Below are 19,230 nucleotides of genomic sequence, written 5' to 3'. Positions count from 1 at the left end.
GAGCACACTACAGTTTTTTCCTCCTCCTAAAATGTATCTTATCTATATACAGAGTGGTGCTTGATTATGCTTATGCAGCCTGTTGGGAGTTGTGTCTTGAATCTTCAACATCAACATCAACATCCCTTGTGAGTTGTGACAGTGTATGCTTCTATTGTGACTAAAGCACATTGGATGTATAGCTGTTTCATTCATGATTAAAGACTCACATATCCTATTAAGTTTGTTTATTGACGTTGCTTTATCATCCACGCAACCTGTGGTTGGATGCGTAGATGATTGTTTTCCGGTCGGTTACAGGCATTTATTACGGGATCAAGATTAGTAATTTAGTAGCTCGTAGTCACCGCAACAACTAGGCATCAGGCAATGCATTGCTAAGAGAATTATAAGAACTTTTATTTCCTAGCTTGTTGGTGAGGCTTGATTTTCATCTTTACTGCTGCATGAGGGGCAAACAGAGGAAATATTAACCTAGTTTTCCTGCGCTGAAAACTACGGGAAAAGGAAAGGAAAGAAGCAGTTCACCAAGCAGAATTTACTAGAATTAGCACGGTTTGTATAATACAAACAAAATAAATATGCAATTCCTAGTACCATCAACACAAAAAGTCAAAACAAGTGCAAAAATACTTCTCCCCTTGAGGGGAAAAAATAACAACACTGCTAAGATGCTTGCATGCCGCTATAGATGGTCGAACATGGAGAGGCACGGTGATTGCCCTTTTATGGCAACCAGTTTTTATTTTGTTCTGAATTCACGACTGCTTTAGGAAACCAATACCACTTTGGATTACTGACATTGCCCTTTTATTAGATTTCTCTATAGCTTGAGGAAAACAAACTCTTCGATGGCGGGTACTTCACCTATTTCTTTCAGAGATTCCAGGCTGGGTTCTTCATCCACACCAATTGCCATAATGGCATTTCTCCTCCTAACTGTTCTCCCCACGCTCATGAAGCTCACGTTTACATTTTGCTCACCAAGTATGTTTCCAACCTGGCCAATCATGCCAGGCTGATCAACCTGCCTACACAGGATGATATTTCCTTCCAGGCTCACATCAACGCTGAATGATCCTACCTGTGTCAAATGAGGTATACCGTTTTTCACTTTACCCTCAATGCTTATGTCTCCTCCTCCTGAAACAGCACTTCCAAATTTAGAATCCACATTGGATAGTTGTACCTGGATTGAGAAAATTGGGAGCTCAGGGGATGCGTCAACAACCACACGTTCCTCGCTAATGCGGAGGCCTTTTTTCTTGGCTGTGAAGTCTGCATTGACAAGGTTGATAAATGAGTCTGATATTGGTTCAATGATGCCTTTCGTTATCATGGCTCGGAGAAGTCTCGTGTCCAAGTCATCTGGGTCTCGAGCTGATTTATAAACCACCTTCGCTGACTTGATTCCACTACCTCCAGCCACTAGTTGCACCGCTAGCCTACCGAGCCTCTCAGCTAGCACAACATAAGGAGCTAACTCTGACAAAACCTCGGCAGGAACCATAGGAGCATTCACAGCAGTCGCAGCAAGTTCCCCTTTCAAGGCTCCGACGACAGCTTCTGCTATTTCGATAGCTACACCTTCCTGATAAATATGACATTCGATCATAAGATTCAATGTCTGCTACAGACTGCAAGATATATAAGAATCATCAGTGGGTACTGCTATATTGCTAGTACACTATCATACCTGTGCTTCCTTCGTGCTGGCTCCGAGGTGAGGTGTGACAGTGACTCTCTCATGTTGCACTAATTTGGTATCTTCTGGTGAAGGTTCCTCGGTGAAAACATCCAGTGCTGCCTGTTGGAGTTCATGATGTGCATAAGCACATCAAACAATGTCCAGAATTTAAAGCAAATTGACAAATTTACAAGGAAGGATCATTGGCCACCATTGGACATACCTGAGCAACTTTTCCACTATCAAGAGCCCTGACTAAAGCATCTTCATCAATAACCCCACCTCTTGCAACATTAATGATCCGGACCCCCTTCTTCACCTTCGCAAAAGAGTCATCATTGAATACCTTTTTGGTTGCAGGAGTGAGTGGCATATGAAGAGAGATGAAATCAGCAGTGGAGATGGCCTGATCAAAGGACACAACCTCTACCCCAATGGCACGGGCCCTGTCAGCTGGGGCATATGGGTCATGGGTAATAACTTCCATTCCCAAACCTTTTGCACGTCTTGCCACTTCAGACCCAACTTTTCCAAACCCCATCACCGCCAATGTCTTCCCAACCAGAGAAACACCAACAAACTTATTTCTCTGCCATTGCCCTGTACAATTGCATAAATTTCTTTAGCCAACCTTCTTATGTTAATCATAATTCTCATCCTAATTGTCATCATATGTTAACGCCAAAACATTATCATTTTAAGATTTTCTTGTAGCATCTTTAATTTCCATAATAAGTATTTTCATTTAACATAGTCGTAACCAGTAACCACTAGATGAATTCCTTGGTTAATTTTTGTTTTTTTATACCCTACTATATATATATATAATTATATGTATAAAAGTTGTTAGATGAGCTTTTAACGTATAATTTCTATTATAATTTATCTCATTTTAGTTGTCTAATTAAAATTAATTTTTTTAATTGAATCTTAGGCTATAACTCATGTATCCACATGCTTTCTATTGTTAAAAAGCTGCTAAAAGAAAAGGTTTTTATTGAAAAGGAAATTATAAATTAGTGATATCCTAGATTTTTATTGTAAATACTACTTAGATAACATGTGTTATACCGTAAACTAACTTTTTATTTTTATACAAAATATAAAATAAATTAAAGAATGTTGGGTTTGACTGCAACATCGGATCTAAACATAATATTTATATTAATAATAATAATAATATTTAACTTATATGTCTAAATTCTTATATTTTTTTTTATCCTACCAAAATTTCTACATAATTTCTCTTCTCTTCTATTTGGACAATATCAAGTTATCAACTATATACCACCTATCCCAATATCCCAACATGGTATATTTCCATTGTCTTTGCCATTATGTCTTTAAAATAATGTAATTTTGATTTTTTTAAAATATATTATGTTTTGATCATGTTATTAAATTAACTCATATTTTATTAATTTTGAAACTCCATTCATGAACCACAAGATTAATAATTCATTATAATTTTATATGAAAAACCTAACTTAAATCTTCAATTTACCTTAATCATTAAATTATTGAAATAATAATAATAATAATGATAATAATAATAATAATAACAACAACAACGACGATGATGTAGAAAAGAAAGATGAAAATCTGCCCCACTATGTTATACAAAATCCTTGGAGTAAATATTGACAAAACATTTATCATTCACAAAATTAAAATCACATTTCTTTATATGACAAAATACTGTTCGAAGATTTTAAATTTAAGCGTGCTCATTAATTTTTTCAACTCTAGATCTGAAATAAAATGATTAGATGATGTAACTGATTTGATCAGTTATTTGTATATCTGTCATAACTAATTCTTATTTCTTATGAACTATGAGGTATAGCTACGTTAAAGAATATATAGAAATGCATTATACAAGGTGATGAGATTATCTTTTCTAAAGATTTTATTGTTTTGGTTCTTTAAGAGAGTTAGGAAGTATTTGAAAGTGGTAAAAAATTTAATTTTTTAATTAAAAATTAATTTTTTAAGTATATTTTGCATTGTTATAATATGTTAATTTTAAAAATAATTTTTAAAAAATATAAAAAATATTATTTTAATATAAAAAATACTTTAAAAAATAATCACAATCATTAAATTAAAAAGATCTACAAACTAAATTTGAAAAATGTTAATCGGGCTAATTTTGTTATTTCTCCTTTTCACTTTGGAATTTTCTAGTTTATTTAGAATATATATATATATATATAGTTTGTTTAGATTTATGTAAGGAACTGTAAATATTTACTAAGCAACACTCGCTTAGCTAGTATTTTTTTTTACTTGACTAGTAAAATTGCTTGGCAGCAGCATTAATCTCACTGATCATCACCTTTTTGAAATAATGAAATTAATATGCCAGAATAAAAAAGGTTTAATTCTCTAAAAACAAATTAATTACTGTTCTATGATATTTAAGGCTATAATTCTAAAATAATATAGTGGATATAATTAATTTTCCGCAACAAAAATTGGGAAAAGGAATGATATGCACCGTACCAGCTTTCATGGAGGCGTCAGCCTGCGCAACATTTCTAGCCATGGAAGCAAGCAAGGCGATCCCATGTTCAGCAGCGGCAACAGTGTTAGCAGTTGGTGCATTGACCACCAAGCAACCAAATTCCGTGGCAGCTTGTAGATCTACGTTGTCAATGCCAACACCAGCCCTCCCTACAACCTTCAACTTCCCTTTTGCAGCCTCAAAAACCTGTCGAGTGACCTTAGTACCACTTCTAACAATCAGTGCATCACATGATGCGATTTTCTTGCACAGATCTTCTTGTGAAAGATCATAAGAACAGTCTACATCACCAAAGTCACGTAAGAGTTCAAGACCAGCTTCTCCAAGTTTCTCGGAGACCAGGATTGTTGGTTTTGTTTCTTGAGAGTTGATCGTGTCTTTCCCTCCAACCCTGGAAACTGGTGATGTTTCGGCTGATTCTACTGTTTTTGTTGCATTCTTGATGGACAAAGAACGAAAAGAAGGATGGGAATGAGAGGAGGAATGGGAATGAGCGAGCTTTAGGGAGATTGGTGTGGAGGCGGTGTTGCGGAAGAAGGAAAGAAGAGAAGATCTTGTTGGTGGTTGTGAAGAGGAGGAGGAGGAGGTTGTGGTGGATGGAGGAGTGAAAATTGGTTTGGTGGTGGAAGAAGCCATAATGGTGGTTGGGATTTTTGTGTTTGAGAGGGGTTGTGCGCTCTTGCTGAGAAGTTTTTCACTTCTTTTAATAGAGATTTTGAATCCCAGTTAGTGGTTAGTTTTGTTGTAATCAGTGTAAATAACCAAAAAAAAGCTACAACAAAGAATTAAACAATTCTTGAACAGTAGTAAGTAATCTAATTTCTTGGACACGATTTAATTTTTTTTATTGAGTTAGATGGCTTAAATTGGAAGGTCTAGCTGCTTGTTCATGGGACCCTTTTGTTTCTCTGTGAAAATCCATTCACCTCTTCCATTAATATTACATTTTAATTTATTTAAAGGGAAAAAGGTTCAAAATGGATTGATTTCAAGTGTCATTGTGCCCTTGATGTTGAGGAGAGGAGGAGGTATGAATATATCATTAATAAGATATAGGAAGCCGACATTAACTCTTAAATTCTCAACTTAATTAAGTAAGGTAAATAGATGATTATGATTTTCTTTTCCTTAAAATCTTTTCTCCCAAAGTTATGGGACAAAATCTATCTTAACACCTAAATAAACTTCCCGGGATAAATTGATTTTGTAAGAGTATTTTTAATTAAAAAATATATTAAAATATATTTTTTATTTTAATATGATATTTTTTAAAATAAAAAAATTTAAAAATCAAATTAAACCACAAAAACAAATATACTATTAATCCTCGACGATGAAAAAAGTAGATATGAACCAGTAATAAGATAAGCATCGACTTAATTTCTCATTAATATATCCTTAAAAAAATAGTTTTCTAAAGAGTTCATCACAACTGCAATGTTTCCTTAATAAACTTTGAAAGAAAGTCACACATAGCAGAGTCAAGAAGAGAAATAGAGAATTTCTCCCAAGATAGCAAATAAGGGAATAAAATTAATTAAGATTATGTTTGTTTTCTGAAAAATAATTTTTGTAAAATAATTTTTTAAATTTTTTCGTGTTTATTTGTTATTAAAAAAATTGATTAACAAAAAATATTTTTCAATCAACAAAAAATATTTTCTAGTCAACAGAAAATACTTTTCAGTAAAAGAAAAGGTTGGTTTGGTTTTCAGGAATTTTTTTTTTTTTTGCTGTGTTTGTTTTCCAAAAAGTGATTTGCAAGAAATCATTTTTCAAACTTTCTTGTATTTGTTTGTTGTTAGGAAAGTTGATCAACAAAAAATATTTTTCAGTTAAAGGAAAATTTAGCTTGATTTTTAGGAAAGTATATTCCTGAAAAATTTAGGCGGAAAATATTTTTCTGAAGTTGTGAAAAATTTAAAAATGTCATTATTTGCTGATTATATCAAATTTGATTCTCAAACTTTTGATTGTTATATATATTTTATTTTAAATATTTATTTTTTTTAATTTTATTTTTTAAAATTTAATTTTTATATTAACTTTGGTTCTCATTTTTATAATTATTATTTGCTTTTCTTCTATTATTTTTTTATAGAAATTTTTTATCTATCAAATTTGGTAAAAAAAAACAACTTTTCTATAAATAAATGGACATAAAACACCTGTATGAACCTCAAAGTGTGCCCTGATTTTAACCTTGTTATGAATGAATGAATGAATGATATTGAAACAGAGAATCACACCATTATCCATCCACCTTCGAGGTAGATCCATCCATCCATCCCCTATTTATTAATTTATCACAATAATTAATTGCTTCACCAAGTGAAACGTATTCGATTTCCATTCCAAGATAATGACAAGTGAAGGGATTTAATTTCGAGGCATAAGAAAATGATTGGTCCAGCGAGTGATATTCATTGCGGTCCCACCTACATGAGGGATTTAATTATATATATATATATATTCCCTCTATCCCAAACAAATAATTTTATTTGATTTCTCATGTTATTAAAAATATCATTAATTGATATATACCATATCGCTATCTTAAATTATAAGTTCGGGTCAGCAAGTCGCGGCTTGTTAGATCCCGGGTCATCTTAATTCATAATCACTCAAGCCATAGCTTTAGGCATGTGGTCTAGATGCTCCTCCTCACCTACTCCTGTTCCACCACTTGTCCTTTGTACCTCTCATGGGGTCCTCCCTCATGATTTCATCCATGGCTTCTTCTTTTCAGGAGAAGAAAAAAAAAAGCATCGGAATTAGTCTCGATTATTTTATAACTTCAAAGTCTTGAACCTATTTTAATAATGAAAAAGAGAAAATGTTACTCTAGAATTTGAAGTGATAATTATGAAGGTGGCTGTGCCTTTGCTTATAGTTTGATGTCCTGAACCAAAATTCTTCATGACAAGGATATTAAACCCTAGCTTTAAATCATAGAGGCATTGACCTAATTCTTTTCTATTAACCTTGTTCGTAAACTAGTTACATTCTACTTTATTTTGGGTTTGAGGTTTTTTTATGAAGTAGGTGAATTTCTTTCGTGAAATACATCATGACTTGCCTAAGCTCCTATTGAAAAAGATTAACTCTTATTAAATCAATGTTGGAAACTCAAAAAAAGGTTTCTTGGACTCCATTCGATTTTCAATTTGAGCTTAAAAACATGTTTTTTATTTAGTATTTCATAATAGATGGTAATCACGATCAAACACCTTTGCCACAACACATCCCCCATGGTAATGCCATATGGTGCTAACAGTCTGGTGACAAAAGTCAGCCATCTGAATAAAATGAGAATGGTCTCCAGGCAATGCAGGCTCCACAAACTGGAAATTTCGAGCTCCATATTCCCAGAACATGAAGTCTTACACAGATCTACTCCTCAACACATCCCAAATCTTGCGTGTGCCATTCAAACAGCCCAACAATTTCTTCCATAAGGGTGGCCACTGTGAGATATAAAGGTGATGAAGGTGTCCTTATAAAAACACCTCGGGCAGGGGATGCAAAGGGGATAACTGTTGAAGCTGCTTCAAGATAAGCTCCCACCTCAGAAATACCAACCACCTGAATCAGTGAATGCTCCAGTGGCGTTGGAGTCACAATTGAGATCCCATTGCGAGGATTATCATAGAGGTATTGGCCCACATATGGAAGATGGTAAGCCAATAGAATCCCCATAGATGAAAGGTAAGACCTTGGGCCACTGCCACTTAAAAGAAGTAACTGTGGACTCCCAATGGCACCAGCAGATAGCATCACTCCACCTTTTTCACGCACCATCGCATCGTGATATCATCCTCTTTATCACGACAAACCACTCCAATAGCTGACACCCGAGACCTTGGATATTGAGAAGTGGATGCCAGCATGATTCTTCCCACACTTGCATAAACAGCAACTTGAATATTGGCTGCATTTGCATAGTTAAAAAGATCAGCAGCGCTGTGTCTCCTCCCTGAACTATCAAAGGTTGAGCCGCCAGTATTTGTGCCAACCAGGTGCTCTAGATTGGAACCGGTTTATGGTTCAATCCCAGTCTCCAAAAGTCCATCTATAACGGCGGATTGCCAGTTCCTAAGGTCTGGCCTAAACACAATTGCCTTCTCAACCCATTCATAGGACTGATTCACAGCATTGAGGTCCCAATCCACACCTGATTCCCGAAAGAAAGCTTGGCCAGCTCGGCTACAAAATCCAGCATTTATGGCACTGCTGCCACGAAGAATCTTGTATTAGGGACACCATCCGCTTATGTGAAGGCTTGGGCATGTGAATCGAAGGTATCCACATCATTTAGTGTTGACAAGAAGCCATCTTGTCTCATCAAATTGGATTTTCCTAAAGGAACGCCACCACGTTCAATTAAAAGAACTCTACACAACTGTGACACTGTTGCTGCCAATGGGCAACCAGTGGTGCCTTCTCCAACAACAATTTAATCATAGTGGTCCTCTGATGGAGATTCAGTGGCATTTAACACGAACTTGAAATAATTTGGGTCTGTGAAGACATTCAACAAGCACCAAAAGGCAGTATTAGACCTCCATTTCAAGGTTTTACCGAGATAAATCAAGTCAATGACAGAAATAGAAAATTCTGATCATTAATTATGCATAATGTGGTAGATTAAACACATGCAATCAATGTATCATTGCAATTAATGCTAAAAATTTCAAGCAATTTTCTAGCATCGTATCAGCAGCCAACCATTTGTCCTTGAATTGAGGATTGAAATACAGAAACATTGAAACAAACCATGAACACAACAAAATCCACAATTTCTTTTCCAAGAAACATAGCAGAAGAGAAGCTTTATACTAAAAAAGATTCACTGCTTACATTACAGCTTAACAAAGAAAGCAAGGCCTCTGTTCGGTTTCCGAGATAAATAAGCGAAAGGAATCAAACTTTCTAAAATTCCAACCATTTGTTATCTTGTTTTCTTGCATTTTATCAGAAACCAAACAAGAAAATAATCAAGATTTCTATTAGTTTCAGCCATTGATAAAGAAACAAAGGACATTTATAGCAAGCAACGTAGGAACTGACCTGTTTGAGGGATTGGTCTTGCATGTGATACGGGTGAACAAAAAAGGCACCAAGAACACAATGTCTACCAAGAAAAAGCAAAAGGGTTTCTCTATTTTTGTGTTTTCGTGGTGTTTCTTGGATTATAAAGGGTTTTTTTGCCCTTTCTTGAACGAGAGAGAAAGAGAGGGAAAGTGAGAGAACAAGGGAGAAAGGCAGGGTGATTCAGTTAAGAGGAGAAGGTTCTGTGTTATGATTGTGTACGATGAGGTGTATTTTAAACAATCTTGTATGATGTTGATCATGTATGTTTCAATTTGATTAAGAAAAATGACTGGATATAACTATCATTAGTGATTGGAATTTTTGGTAAGTTAATTTTAGCTTGGGCTTCTTTCAGGAACTATTTACTCCTTACGCTTAATCACAAGTATAATTATAAAATTTAGAATAGTTCAAGGCACCGTAAGTTAAACGATTTAATTTGAATTGATATAAATCAATTTAAAATATTATTATTTTAATATTTTAAATTAAATAAATAAATTAAAATAATGATCTTTAGATATTTTTTAAGTTAAATTTAATAGTTTTAATAGATTGGTCAAGTTTAAACTAACCCGTCGAGTAAGTTAATTAATTAATAATATTAATTTTTTTTCAAGAAATTAGATAGGAATATGACTTCAAATTCACTAATATGAATATTTTTTTATTGTAACAATAAAAAAATGTATTTTAATCATCTCATACACTTTGTCTAAAATATTCATTCAAAATTGATATAGTAACAAAACACTAATAATTTCCTTACAATATATTTTTAATGTTGGAGTTTCAATAATGATAACATAAGAGAGAGCAAGTTATGAATTAGTTTTTCTAGTTTTGCACAGAATGAATTAAATGTGAGATTAGCATCATTTCAGTTGATTGCCATTCATACCACCAAGTTTTATTTAACTATTATCAAATCAATTGATCAAGAACAATGCTAGAAATTAAAAACAATAAAAAAAACTTTAAAAAATACATAGACCAAAATCAATGTTTTTCTTTTATTTTCTCAAGATTATAAAAGTGAAGCGTGGGTGTATTTCTCCAAAACTAATAATAATTAAAACTTCAAAATGCTTAATACTGGGTATTTAAATTGCTAATGTCCTCTCCACTCATATCAAAATTTTCCATTTTATTGCTTTACTAACTTATCCCTCCAAGTAGAGCTTTTTAACCAGGCTAAGACCAGGACTGTTTTAGGTATTTCACACATAATCAAGATGTCTCCTCCTCAGTTTCACAGCTTTCCCTCTCCAATGACTGGCTGATAATTGACAAAAAGTTGCTAACTTGCAGCCCAGGACTGATAATTGGTGTTTTATTTTATTTTATTTTATTTTTAATTTTAAATTAATATTTTTTTAATATTAAAGATTATTTGATTTGGAATACTGTTGATAAAATAATTTTTTAAATATAAAAAATATTATTTTAATACATTTTAAAATAAATCAATATAACCATTACAAGAGCCTTGCTCTCATTGGCTCTCCCTCGTCACTACTAGCACCAAAAACACTTACCTTTCTATTGAACCAGACTTCAAAGCTCAATCACACACAGAGACATGGATCTTAATGACCGCAACAAAGTATGGGAAATCAAACCCCTGAAAAAGGTTGGAGAAGAAAATGCAAATAAAGTTCTCGAAAAGGTAGCAAAACAAGTACAACCCATCATGACAAAACGCCAATGGAAAGACAAAGTCCTGTCTGAATTCTGGTCAGTTAGTGAAAACTCAATCCTTTTTGTCTTCTGGTCTCAATTATCTGGGTTTTTGTTTTTTTTTGGTGTTTAAAATGCAGTCCTCTAAACCCAGCTCTTATGGGGTTGAATATAGGAGGAGGTGCAGAGGTCAATTTGAGATTGAGGAGGAGAAATAACGAGTGGCCCTCATGATTCTGATTTTTACAACCTTCTTGATGAAATTAGAAAGGAAATTAATTTTCTTGTCTTGGTATTGAATTCTCACTCAACATTATGTTGACATGTTTCGCTAATTGCTGATTGTTGTTTAGTAGTTCAATGATTGCAAAGTCCTTAGTAATTCCATATTTTTGTTCCACGTCAAATTGTAGTTTCAATTGAATAATTGGTCTGGTTAAAATGCTATTGAAGTTTTTCAATTTTGAGTTAGAGGCTTCGAGTGTGCTACTACTATAAACTTACGCATTACCGACTGACAGCAGTCCATCCCGAGTAATTCTACTTGTTGGTAATGAGATGGTTATCTAGATTGAATCATTTTTGGGGTGCCCTTGTGCAAAATATTCGTGACAGTATCTAAAACATGAAGAAAAACACTCAGCTGTAGTTGGATATCCAATCTGTTGATAGTGCTTTGAAAATAGAACAATGAACATATCTGTGTTAGTAATCAGCCTTCCAAGATGTTTAACTCGTATCTCCTGTCCAAGAAGAAAGTTGAAATGTGCAAAATATCTAAAAACTTGCCTTTTTAAACGTGGTTGTAATCCATATGCAAGACAATGATTTCCTCATGTATAAAGAACTTCTAGGACTGAAGTTGCAAAAAGGGGAGTGAGTTTGTTATAAACACTGGCCTGTTATCTTAGAAACACCCATTACTAACACGAGGGAAAGAAATGGTGATTTGAGAAACCAAAACAAAGGTCTGGCTTTTTGCACCGTGAACTGTAGAATTGATTTGTTTTCCTAATTGTTGATTATTCTTCCTTATTAGTGTGATGATTACACGGTACTTGGCAATTCCAACTGTTGTTGTGTATCAAGCTCGGGTGCATGTGCCGATTCTAATTGTTTTCTTGATTATTACTTGAGCATTGCAACGATGCAAAGTTCATTAAGGATCTCATGATTGTCGTGTGAATCTTGATATGGCTTTACATTGTGTGTGACCTCCCAATCCATTAGCTTAAGTTTTTGGATTGGATGGTCAAGCATGGTATCATAAATGGCAGGTATTATGTTATTGTTGTGTGATCATATACTTAAATAACAACTAACCGGTTGAATTAACGCCACATGTGCCAAATTAGAAACACAGTGACACAAAGCCTGAGAAATCACGAATTTAAGCTTCAGCCTTGCTCTGATCTTCTGATGTGCTCTATTTTATAGCTAGAAATTAGAATTGCATACTGATGAATATGCGCTGATAATGATAAATTACAGTAGAACTTTAGGAACTTGTTATACTGGCAACGGTTTCGATTCTGTAATTGGTCATATCAAAGCACAAGTGAAGTGTTTTTTTTTTCCCCCCCTTGAGTTAGATCATGACAAGAAACTCATGCGTCACTAATAAAGGGTTGTTCATCACGTGGAATGTAATTATAGGTATGGAACAATAATTTAGATTGGGATTTGTACAAGTGCCCCGTATTTGTAATGGTTAAAGTATCTAAATTATTGGAAAAGAAAAATCTCTTCTACCTGATCATTGATGTCCATTCCATTGACAAGGTTATTCAAACAGGGAAAAAAGAAAAGAAAAGGGAAACAATGAACGCATCCTTGAAAAGTAACTGTCTTTGGACTTGCGCCTCCTATGAAGAAGGAAAGCTGAAATGTACCAAAATCTTTAGTTCTTGTATTTTATTTTATTTTTCTCTCCAATATAGCTGGAATCTATATCTAAGATATTGGTGCTCTTATGGATAAGGAACTTCGAGAAATAACATTGTAGGAAAAAAAAAAAAAGGAGTGCATAGTTCGTACTTAGATGTAAAGGCACATCCATTATCAATTTGGGGATAAGAAAAGTGATTTTGAGAAGAAAGGTGAAAAGGAATTTCACCTTGTTCTTTGAAGGTTAAACTTGTCAAACCTCCCATTCTGATGATGATGAAAAACAAAGATAAATCAAATTTTGATGTTCCTATATTTTGGATTTTCTGGATGTTACGGATGCTTTGGATCTTTTGCTAGCCTTTTTCTTCCTGTTACTTATTTTTATTTCAATTGATTTAATCAAGCCACTTTTAAAGTTTGGTGCCATGATGATGATGAAAAACAAAGATAAATCAAATTTTGATGTTCCTATATTTTGGATTTTCTGGATGTTACGGATGCTTTGGATCTTTTGCTAGCCTTTTTCTTCCTGTTACTTATTTTTATTTCAATTGATTTAATCAAGCCACTTTTAAAGTTTGGTGCCATGACATATTGCAGTTTTGTGAATGACTAAAGAGATTCCATTTCTGCTACCCTCGCATGGAGTTTGTTCATATGCTCATTTACTTGCATTCCAAATCATGTTACCAATTATTACAAGTCTCTGCCATATGATGATTCACCAAGCACGTGCATTTCTTCTTGCATTTTGTTAAAGTGGAATCCTTAATCAAACAGCCGGCTGCTTTGTTCATCCTTGCTGCTGCTAAATGTATATTAGAATAAACATTTTTGTTGTGGTGTGATACAATCTGTGTGTTTCTGTAGGAATGTGAGGAACTGATGGCTAAAGGAATAACTGGAACCGGGCAAGGATTTGGTCTTCCTGGGAGACGGTTGGGTCTCCGGTCAACCCCCACTGTCTGTCATCATTACGCCCATCTGCTCTGGCTGCCGCAGAGAACAGAGCACGACGTGATACTCTCTTGCCATCAGGTCCTAAACGTGAAGGTGGTGACAACAATATTAAGGCTGCGCTCAGCCCAATACAAGTTGCTGCCATGGCTGCTGAAACTGCTGAAAAGAGATTACACGATGACTTGTGGTGTGGTTCCAAGTCTTCAGATAGTGCCACTTCTATCGAAGGAAATGTTGGACGTCCGGTAGGCTCAAGTACTTCCGTGAGTTCCGAAGGCATATCTGCCCAAACTTCACCCATGACATCCATGAGTGGTCAGGAATCAATAGGTGACCATCTAACATGGCAGTGTAATAACCGTACTCTATTGAATCAGGTTAAGTTTTTCATAAGTAATCATTGACTTTTCTTTTCAGTTGAAGGTCGAACTGATGCATTTTTTCAATGCATTTCTTCATGAACCTGTCCTTTAATTGTCACCATCTCTATTGCATTGTGCCAAGCAGTGTTTTAAGAAACTTGAAACTTCAATAGATGACCTCTGTGTGCGCGCGTGTTTGTGGACAGCATGTGCGTGTGAAACTGTGAATTGCGTTCTGAACTCTGAAGAGTTGATATTATTGCAGCCAATGGCGCTGATATGTGAAGCCTGTGGGACCCAAATACATAAAGATGTTGCCAAGTTCAAGGTTTGGTTTTGTTATTTCTTATTTAAGTTATGGTGCCGGGCTTGTTTGGGAACACGCGTTACACCACAAAAGCAGGCACTAAAACAAGTGGAATCTTAACTCGAGCTTTTTTTGTGTTTAGTAATGCATTTCACCGGTGTTTATTAAAAAGTATCAAATTGATACAAAACATATTCTTACAAAAATACATTTGCATCGCATTAACAAAACCAACATTATAGTTAGTGTTGAGGTGGCTGTGTGACCGTTGTCTAAGGGTTATGATCAAAGGCAGCCTGGGTAGATTTTTAAAAGGCAAGAAAAACTTCTTTATTCTAAGGGATCATGTTGGTTGGTGCTCAATTTTGGGCAACAGAAATGGCTTTCAATTTTAGTGTTTTGCTATGAATACACATGCTATATGTAGGCTGCTGCTATCAGAAGAGCTATGAACTGGGATCTTTTGCAACTATTCACAGCCTGTTCCTGGTTGGCTGATCAATATCTTTTGGCGACCATTGCCAGTGCCAACCATGCATGGGCATGGGATGGACCAAGATTCAGTGGAACTTGTTGAAGGATTCCCCTTTTTACAGGGTCGCAATGTAATCATGGTTACTTCTGTCATTTCTTACACGGACCCCGGATTTAAAGGTGATTGATAGGGTTTGTGTCTTCGGCTTGTGGGGCTAACATGTCTCAAAGAAAAAAGTTGGGCGATATGGATATAGTAGTTATGGCTCCAAAAAGATAACCGTCATTCTCAACAGTTTCAGCAATCCTAGACGATGAATGCATGGATCATACAGGTGAAGTGTCGTGTAAAGGGTAGTTTGTGTTAATTAACCTTTGATTGAAAGTATGTTGCTGATAATTAAGAACTAAACAGCAATTATCATAGTGATCAGACCAACATAGAGTTCGGCCCATTTTGTCCGGATTATCGGGTTGTTATGCCGATGACTGGCTTCCTGGATAAATTTCAGTTACCATTTCTTTCTGCATAATATCATTTTATTTTATTTTAGTTTGTTTAATTTTTTAGAGATGACATTATTGAGTATCACTCAGTGATTTGACCGGGTTAGCCATATTGTCTATTAACATTACAAGGCATTCAAGTTTATATATTTATTTTTATCTACACTGAATCATCCGATCATTAGATTAAACATGCTAAACTAAATCAAATCTAATAATTAAATCAAATCCAATTTAATAACTATATTTGAATCAGTATAGCTGCTAAGGAAATAATATGGCTATCAAGATTCAAATTTTAAACTGGATTATAGAAAGTAACCTTTTAATTAATATTTTAACTGAATCAAAAGGAGAGACTTGGTACTGCGTGCTTAGGAACCATCCCCTGCAGAACCCAAAAATGTCATCACGTGTAACACTAACAAGAAGTCATATAAACGTGAGTTTTACATAACAGGAGAGAGAATAGAAACCATGCATTAATTTTGACAAATTTTAGAGAACGTGTAGTCATCTGTGTTGACCTGCTTGTCTAACTTGACATGGTCAGAATCATGGATCTTTGCCTCCCTGAGTAACCTAAACACGATTAAATAAAAAAAAAAAACACCAACGATCTTGTTTGGTCCTTCTTTCTATTTTTTCCGCGTGCTGTTGTTTTTATAGTTATTAACGTTACCCGGGTTTTATGTTGGGAATTTAACTCGAATTAATCTATTTTTTAGATATTAAACTAACATTGTTTTTATAAAAAAATCAAATTATTTTTTCAATACTTAACTATAACTATTATGCCATATATTTTTTTAAAAAATAGAACACCGATTTCAATTTTCAACCTATTTTTTAGAGTTGAATTTTCTGGTGGTATTGGTAGGTTTGAATATGAGAGTCATTTTTCGATGTCAATTCAATTCCTTCCCTTTATATATATATATATATATATATATATAGACAGATAATTTCTGTGAAATCTCCTCAGAATGAAATTATATGTGCCATGTTTTGACTGCAAGGAAGTTTTACTCGTTCAACACTTGTACCTTGGAGTACTCTGCCTTGGACATGAAATTTCAACTCCAAAAAATTGACACCTTTTTATTTATCTGATCAAGAACGATAAAGGGCTAGGACCAGTTATTAATTTCTCTATTTTTTATTTTACATTTTTTTAAAAAAAAATCGAGAACTCACACACCATCGTCTCAATCCCAATCCATTGTTTCGTGATATAAAACTAATCCATTTTTCATTGACGGGAACAAGTATCAAGAAAATTGACCTACCAACATAATTTAATATTAAGCTACGTGATTGATTAATTCAGCCTTACTCATCCTTGCCGCTTACTTAAGTTATTTATAATTATAATTATGCGTATGAAGAAAGAACTACTAGTCTTGCGTATCCTTCTGGACAGCAGCACTACCGTTAACATGAATTCTCAAGAGATGTAGGATTTAATATTTATTTAAAACCCGGTCTAACTTGTTACTAAGTATAGGATCTAGCTTACTCGAGGTTTGGATAGTTTCGCTCAAAGAAATAAGGAAATTAAAAATTAAATTGATCCAGTTAAAGCCCTGCTTAGCAATTAAGTAATTTTTTATTTTTGCTATTAAAAAATATTATTTTAAAATTTTTACACAAGAAGGTTGTTTTGATTGAGTTTTAAAATAATGAGATTTAATTTCTAAATTAGAATAGATATAAATTCATTGAAAGAAGACCTCCCTTTCATATTTGCTCGGGTCTTAACTCGCTTTTAAAAAAATTCAATCTCTGGTATCTGGATCACAATTCTTTTAATTGATGTAGAGTTTAGCTGGTTTTAAAATTCTGCTTTCTAGATCAACCTCAATATATTAGAATTATTATTATATATATATATATATATTAAATTCTTTTCAGTGTTGATATGACTCGTTTAGACAATATTAATTTATAAAATTCTTTAAATTTAATTAAATTAAAACTCAATTTAATATATTAAGTTCAATAATTATGATGGTAAATAATATTAATATTTTTAAACAATAAATCTTTTAAATTAGGATTCAAACTTCTCGAAAAAGTTAAATTTTCACGAGATACCTTATGTCTTCATTAATAATTAATTAAGAGCTCATTTGCTTTTATATTTTAAAAATCTTAATTTTTTTATTATATATATATATATTTTTTTTCATATCATTATCTTAATTTTTTTATTATATATATATATATTTTTTTTTCATATCATTTTTAAAAATAAATTTATTAATTTTATTTTTTAAATAAAAACCATTTAAAAAAATAAGCGCTACAAAGTACAAACGGTATATAAAAAACCCTGTCCCTCACCCACATTTACGGTACTTACGCCCTTACATCGATCCTTCCTCGCTGGACCCCTCTTAACTCTCATTGGCTCTTGCCTCCCACTCTCCTTAAAAGCGCGTGACACGACCCTCCCTTTAAAATCCCGATTCCTTCCCTCCTTTACAAATCCCTCCCCCTCTCTCACTCTCGCAGACCAAAGGATTCCCCTCTTCCTTCCCGTTTCTCTTCTCTCTATCAAAATTCCCCATCTCGTCCGATTCGATTCAACTCACCGAGTCATGAAACCAGTTCAACCACCACCACCACAACCCCTTCCCTCCACCAATAGTCACACCAACAACAGGAGACCGCGTCGCTTCCCTGACCTAAAACTACCTCTCCCTCAACGTAACCCTCGGCTAGCCGTACCCCTCCCTCTTCCACCCAACTCCGGCGTCTCAAACTCCTCATCCTCCTCCTCAGCTCTTGCTCAACTCAGTTTCTCTGAACTCGATCGAATCAACCGAATCGGACGCGGCAGCGGAGGCACCGTCTACAAAGTCGTCCACCGTCCAACGAGCCGCCTCTACGCTCTGAAAGTCATCTACGGCAACCACGAAGACTCCGTACGGAACTCGATCTGCCGTGAGATCGAGATCCTTCGCGACGTTAACCACCCTAACGTCGTTAAATGCCACGACATGTTCGATCACAACGGTGAGATCCAGGTCCTTCTAGAGTTCATGGACGGCGGTTCGTTAGAAGGGACCCACATAAACCAGGAGGGATATCTATCCGACGTGGCACGGCAGATATTAAACGGCATCGCATACTTGCATAAAAGGAAAATTGTGCACAGAGATATTAAGCCCAGTAATCTCTTAATTAACTCTAAAAACAATGTTAAGATAGCTGATTTTGGGGTTAGTAGAATATTAGCACAGACAATGGATCCTTGCAATAGCTCAGTGGGCACAATTGCTTACATGAGCCCAGAAAGGATAAATACTGATTTGAATAAAGGAATGTATGATGGGTATGCAGGGGATATATGGAGTTTAGGGGTTAGCATTTTGGAGTTCTATTTAGGGAGGTTTCCATTTGGGGTAGGGAGACAAGGTGACTGGGCAAGCTTAATGTGTGCAATTTGCATGTCACAGCCACCGGAAGCACCGGCTACTGCGTCCAGGGAGTTTAGGGATTTTATTGCTTGTTGTTTGCAGAGGGAGCCGGCGAGGAGGTTTACTGCCAATCAGTTGCTGCAGCATCCGTTTATTGTGAGAAGAGCTGGAGAGGGTAGTGGTGGTAATGGTACTCACAGTTTGATGTTGCCTCCTCCACCTAGGCCAATTCTTTAGTGGGTAGTTGCTGTAGTTTTTGAATTGAATTGTTGTGGGTTGTTGTTGTTGTTGTTTATGATATTAATGTGAATTTCTTT

The 19,230-nt window shown here is 34.8% G+C and overlaps 4 protein-coding genes across 6 annotated transcripts; 2 read left to right on the top strand and 2 right to left on the bottom strand.

Annotated features, from left to right (window-relative positions):
• Positions 1 to 610: 610 nt before the first annotated feature.
• LOC105141101 (D-3-phosphoglycerate dehydrogenase 2, chloroplastic-like) lies at positions 611 to 4,962 on the bottom strand. The gene is made up of 4 exons (XM_011048207.1): positions 4,193 to 4,962; positions 1,911 to 2,287; positions 1,697 to 1,807; positions 611 to 1,591 (listed from the first exon to the last, which is right to left on the bottom strand). The coding sequence occupies exons 1-4, from the start codon at positions 4,848 to 4,850 to the stop codon at positions 824 to 826; spliced, it is 1,914 nt and encodes a 637-aa protein (XP_011046509.1). The 5' UTR covers positions 4,851 to 4,962; the 3' UTR covers positions 611 to 823.
• Positions 4,963 to 7,426: 2,464 nt separating this feature from the next.
• Positions 7,427 to 13,983, bottom strand: LOC105141162 ((R)-mandelonitrile lyase-like). Its single transcript, XM_011048296.1, is given in 4 exon segments — positions 7,427 to 8,035; positions 8,038 to 8,466; positions 8,469 to 8,831; positions 13,857 to 13,983. Coding segments are annotated over 4 exon segments (1,347 nt in total). The 3' UTR covers positions 7,427 to 7,607.
• On the top strand, positions 10,781 to 15,508 carry LOC105141099 (uncharacterized). 3 transcript variants are annotated; one of them, XM_011048205.1, is made up of 5 exons: positions 10,781 to 11,045; positions 11,164 to 11,280; positions 13,749 to 14,215; positions 14,466 to 14,528; positions 14,935 to 15,508. In XM_011048205.1, exons 3-5 carry the CDS (start codon positions 13,982 to 13,984, stop codon positions 15,082 to 15,084), a joined length of 447 nt encoding a protein of 148 aa, XP_011046507.1. In that variant the 5' UTR covers positions 10,781 to 11,045; positions 11,164 to 11,280; positions 13,749 to 13,981; the 3' UTR covers positions 15,085 to 15,508. The 3 variants fall into 3 exon arrangements, with proteins under 3 accessions (XP_011046507.1, XP_011046506.1, XP_011046508.1); XM_011048204.1 differs by having other exon boundaries at positions 11,129 to 11,280; XM_011048206.1 differs by lacking the exon at positions 11,164 to 11,280.
• A 2,446-nt stretch (positions 15,509 to 17,954) lies between these two features.
• Positions 17,955 to 19,224, top strand: LOC105141098 (mitogen-activated protein kinase kinase 5-like). The gene has a single exon (XM_011048203.1). The coding sequence runs from the start codon at positions 18,092 to 18,094 to the stop codon at positions 19,148 to 19,150; it is 1,059 nt and encodes a 352-aa protein (XP_011046505.1). The 5' UTR covers positions 17,955 to 18,091; the 3' UTR covers positions 19,151 to 19,224.
• Positions 19,225 to 19,230: the final 6 nt, after the last annotated feature.

The sequence above is a fragment of the Populus euphratica genome, unplaced genomic scaffold, assembly GCF_000495115.2.
Source record: "Populus euphratica unplaced genomic scaffold, PopEup_1.0 scaffold250.1, whole genome shotgun sequence".
Lineage (NCBI taxonomy): Eukaryota > Viridiplantae > Streptophyta > Magnoliopsida > Malpighiales > Salicaceae > Populus > Populus euphratica.
The sequence above is the reverse complement of the archived record's forward strand: the minus strand, read 5'-3'. Positions and strand labels throughout refer to the sequence as shown.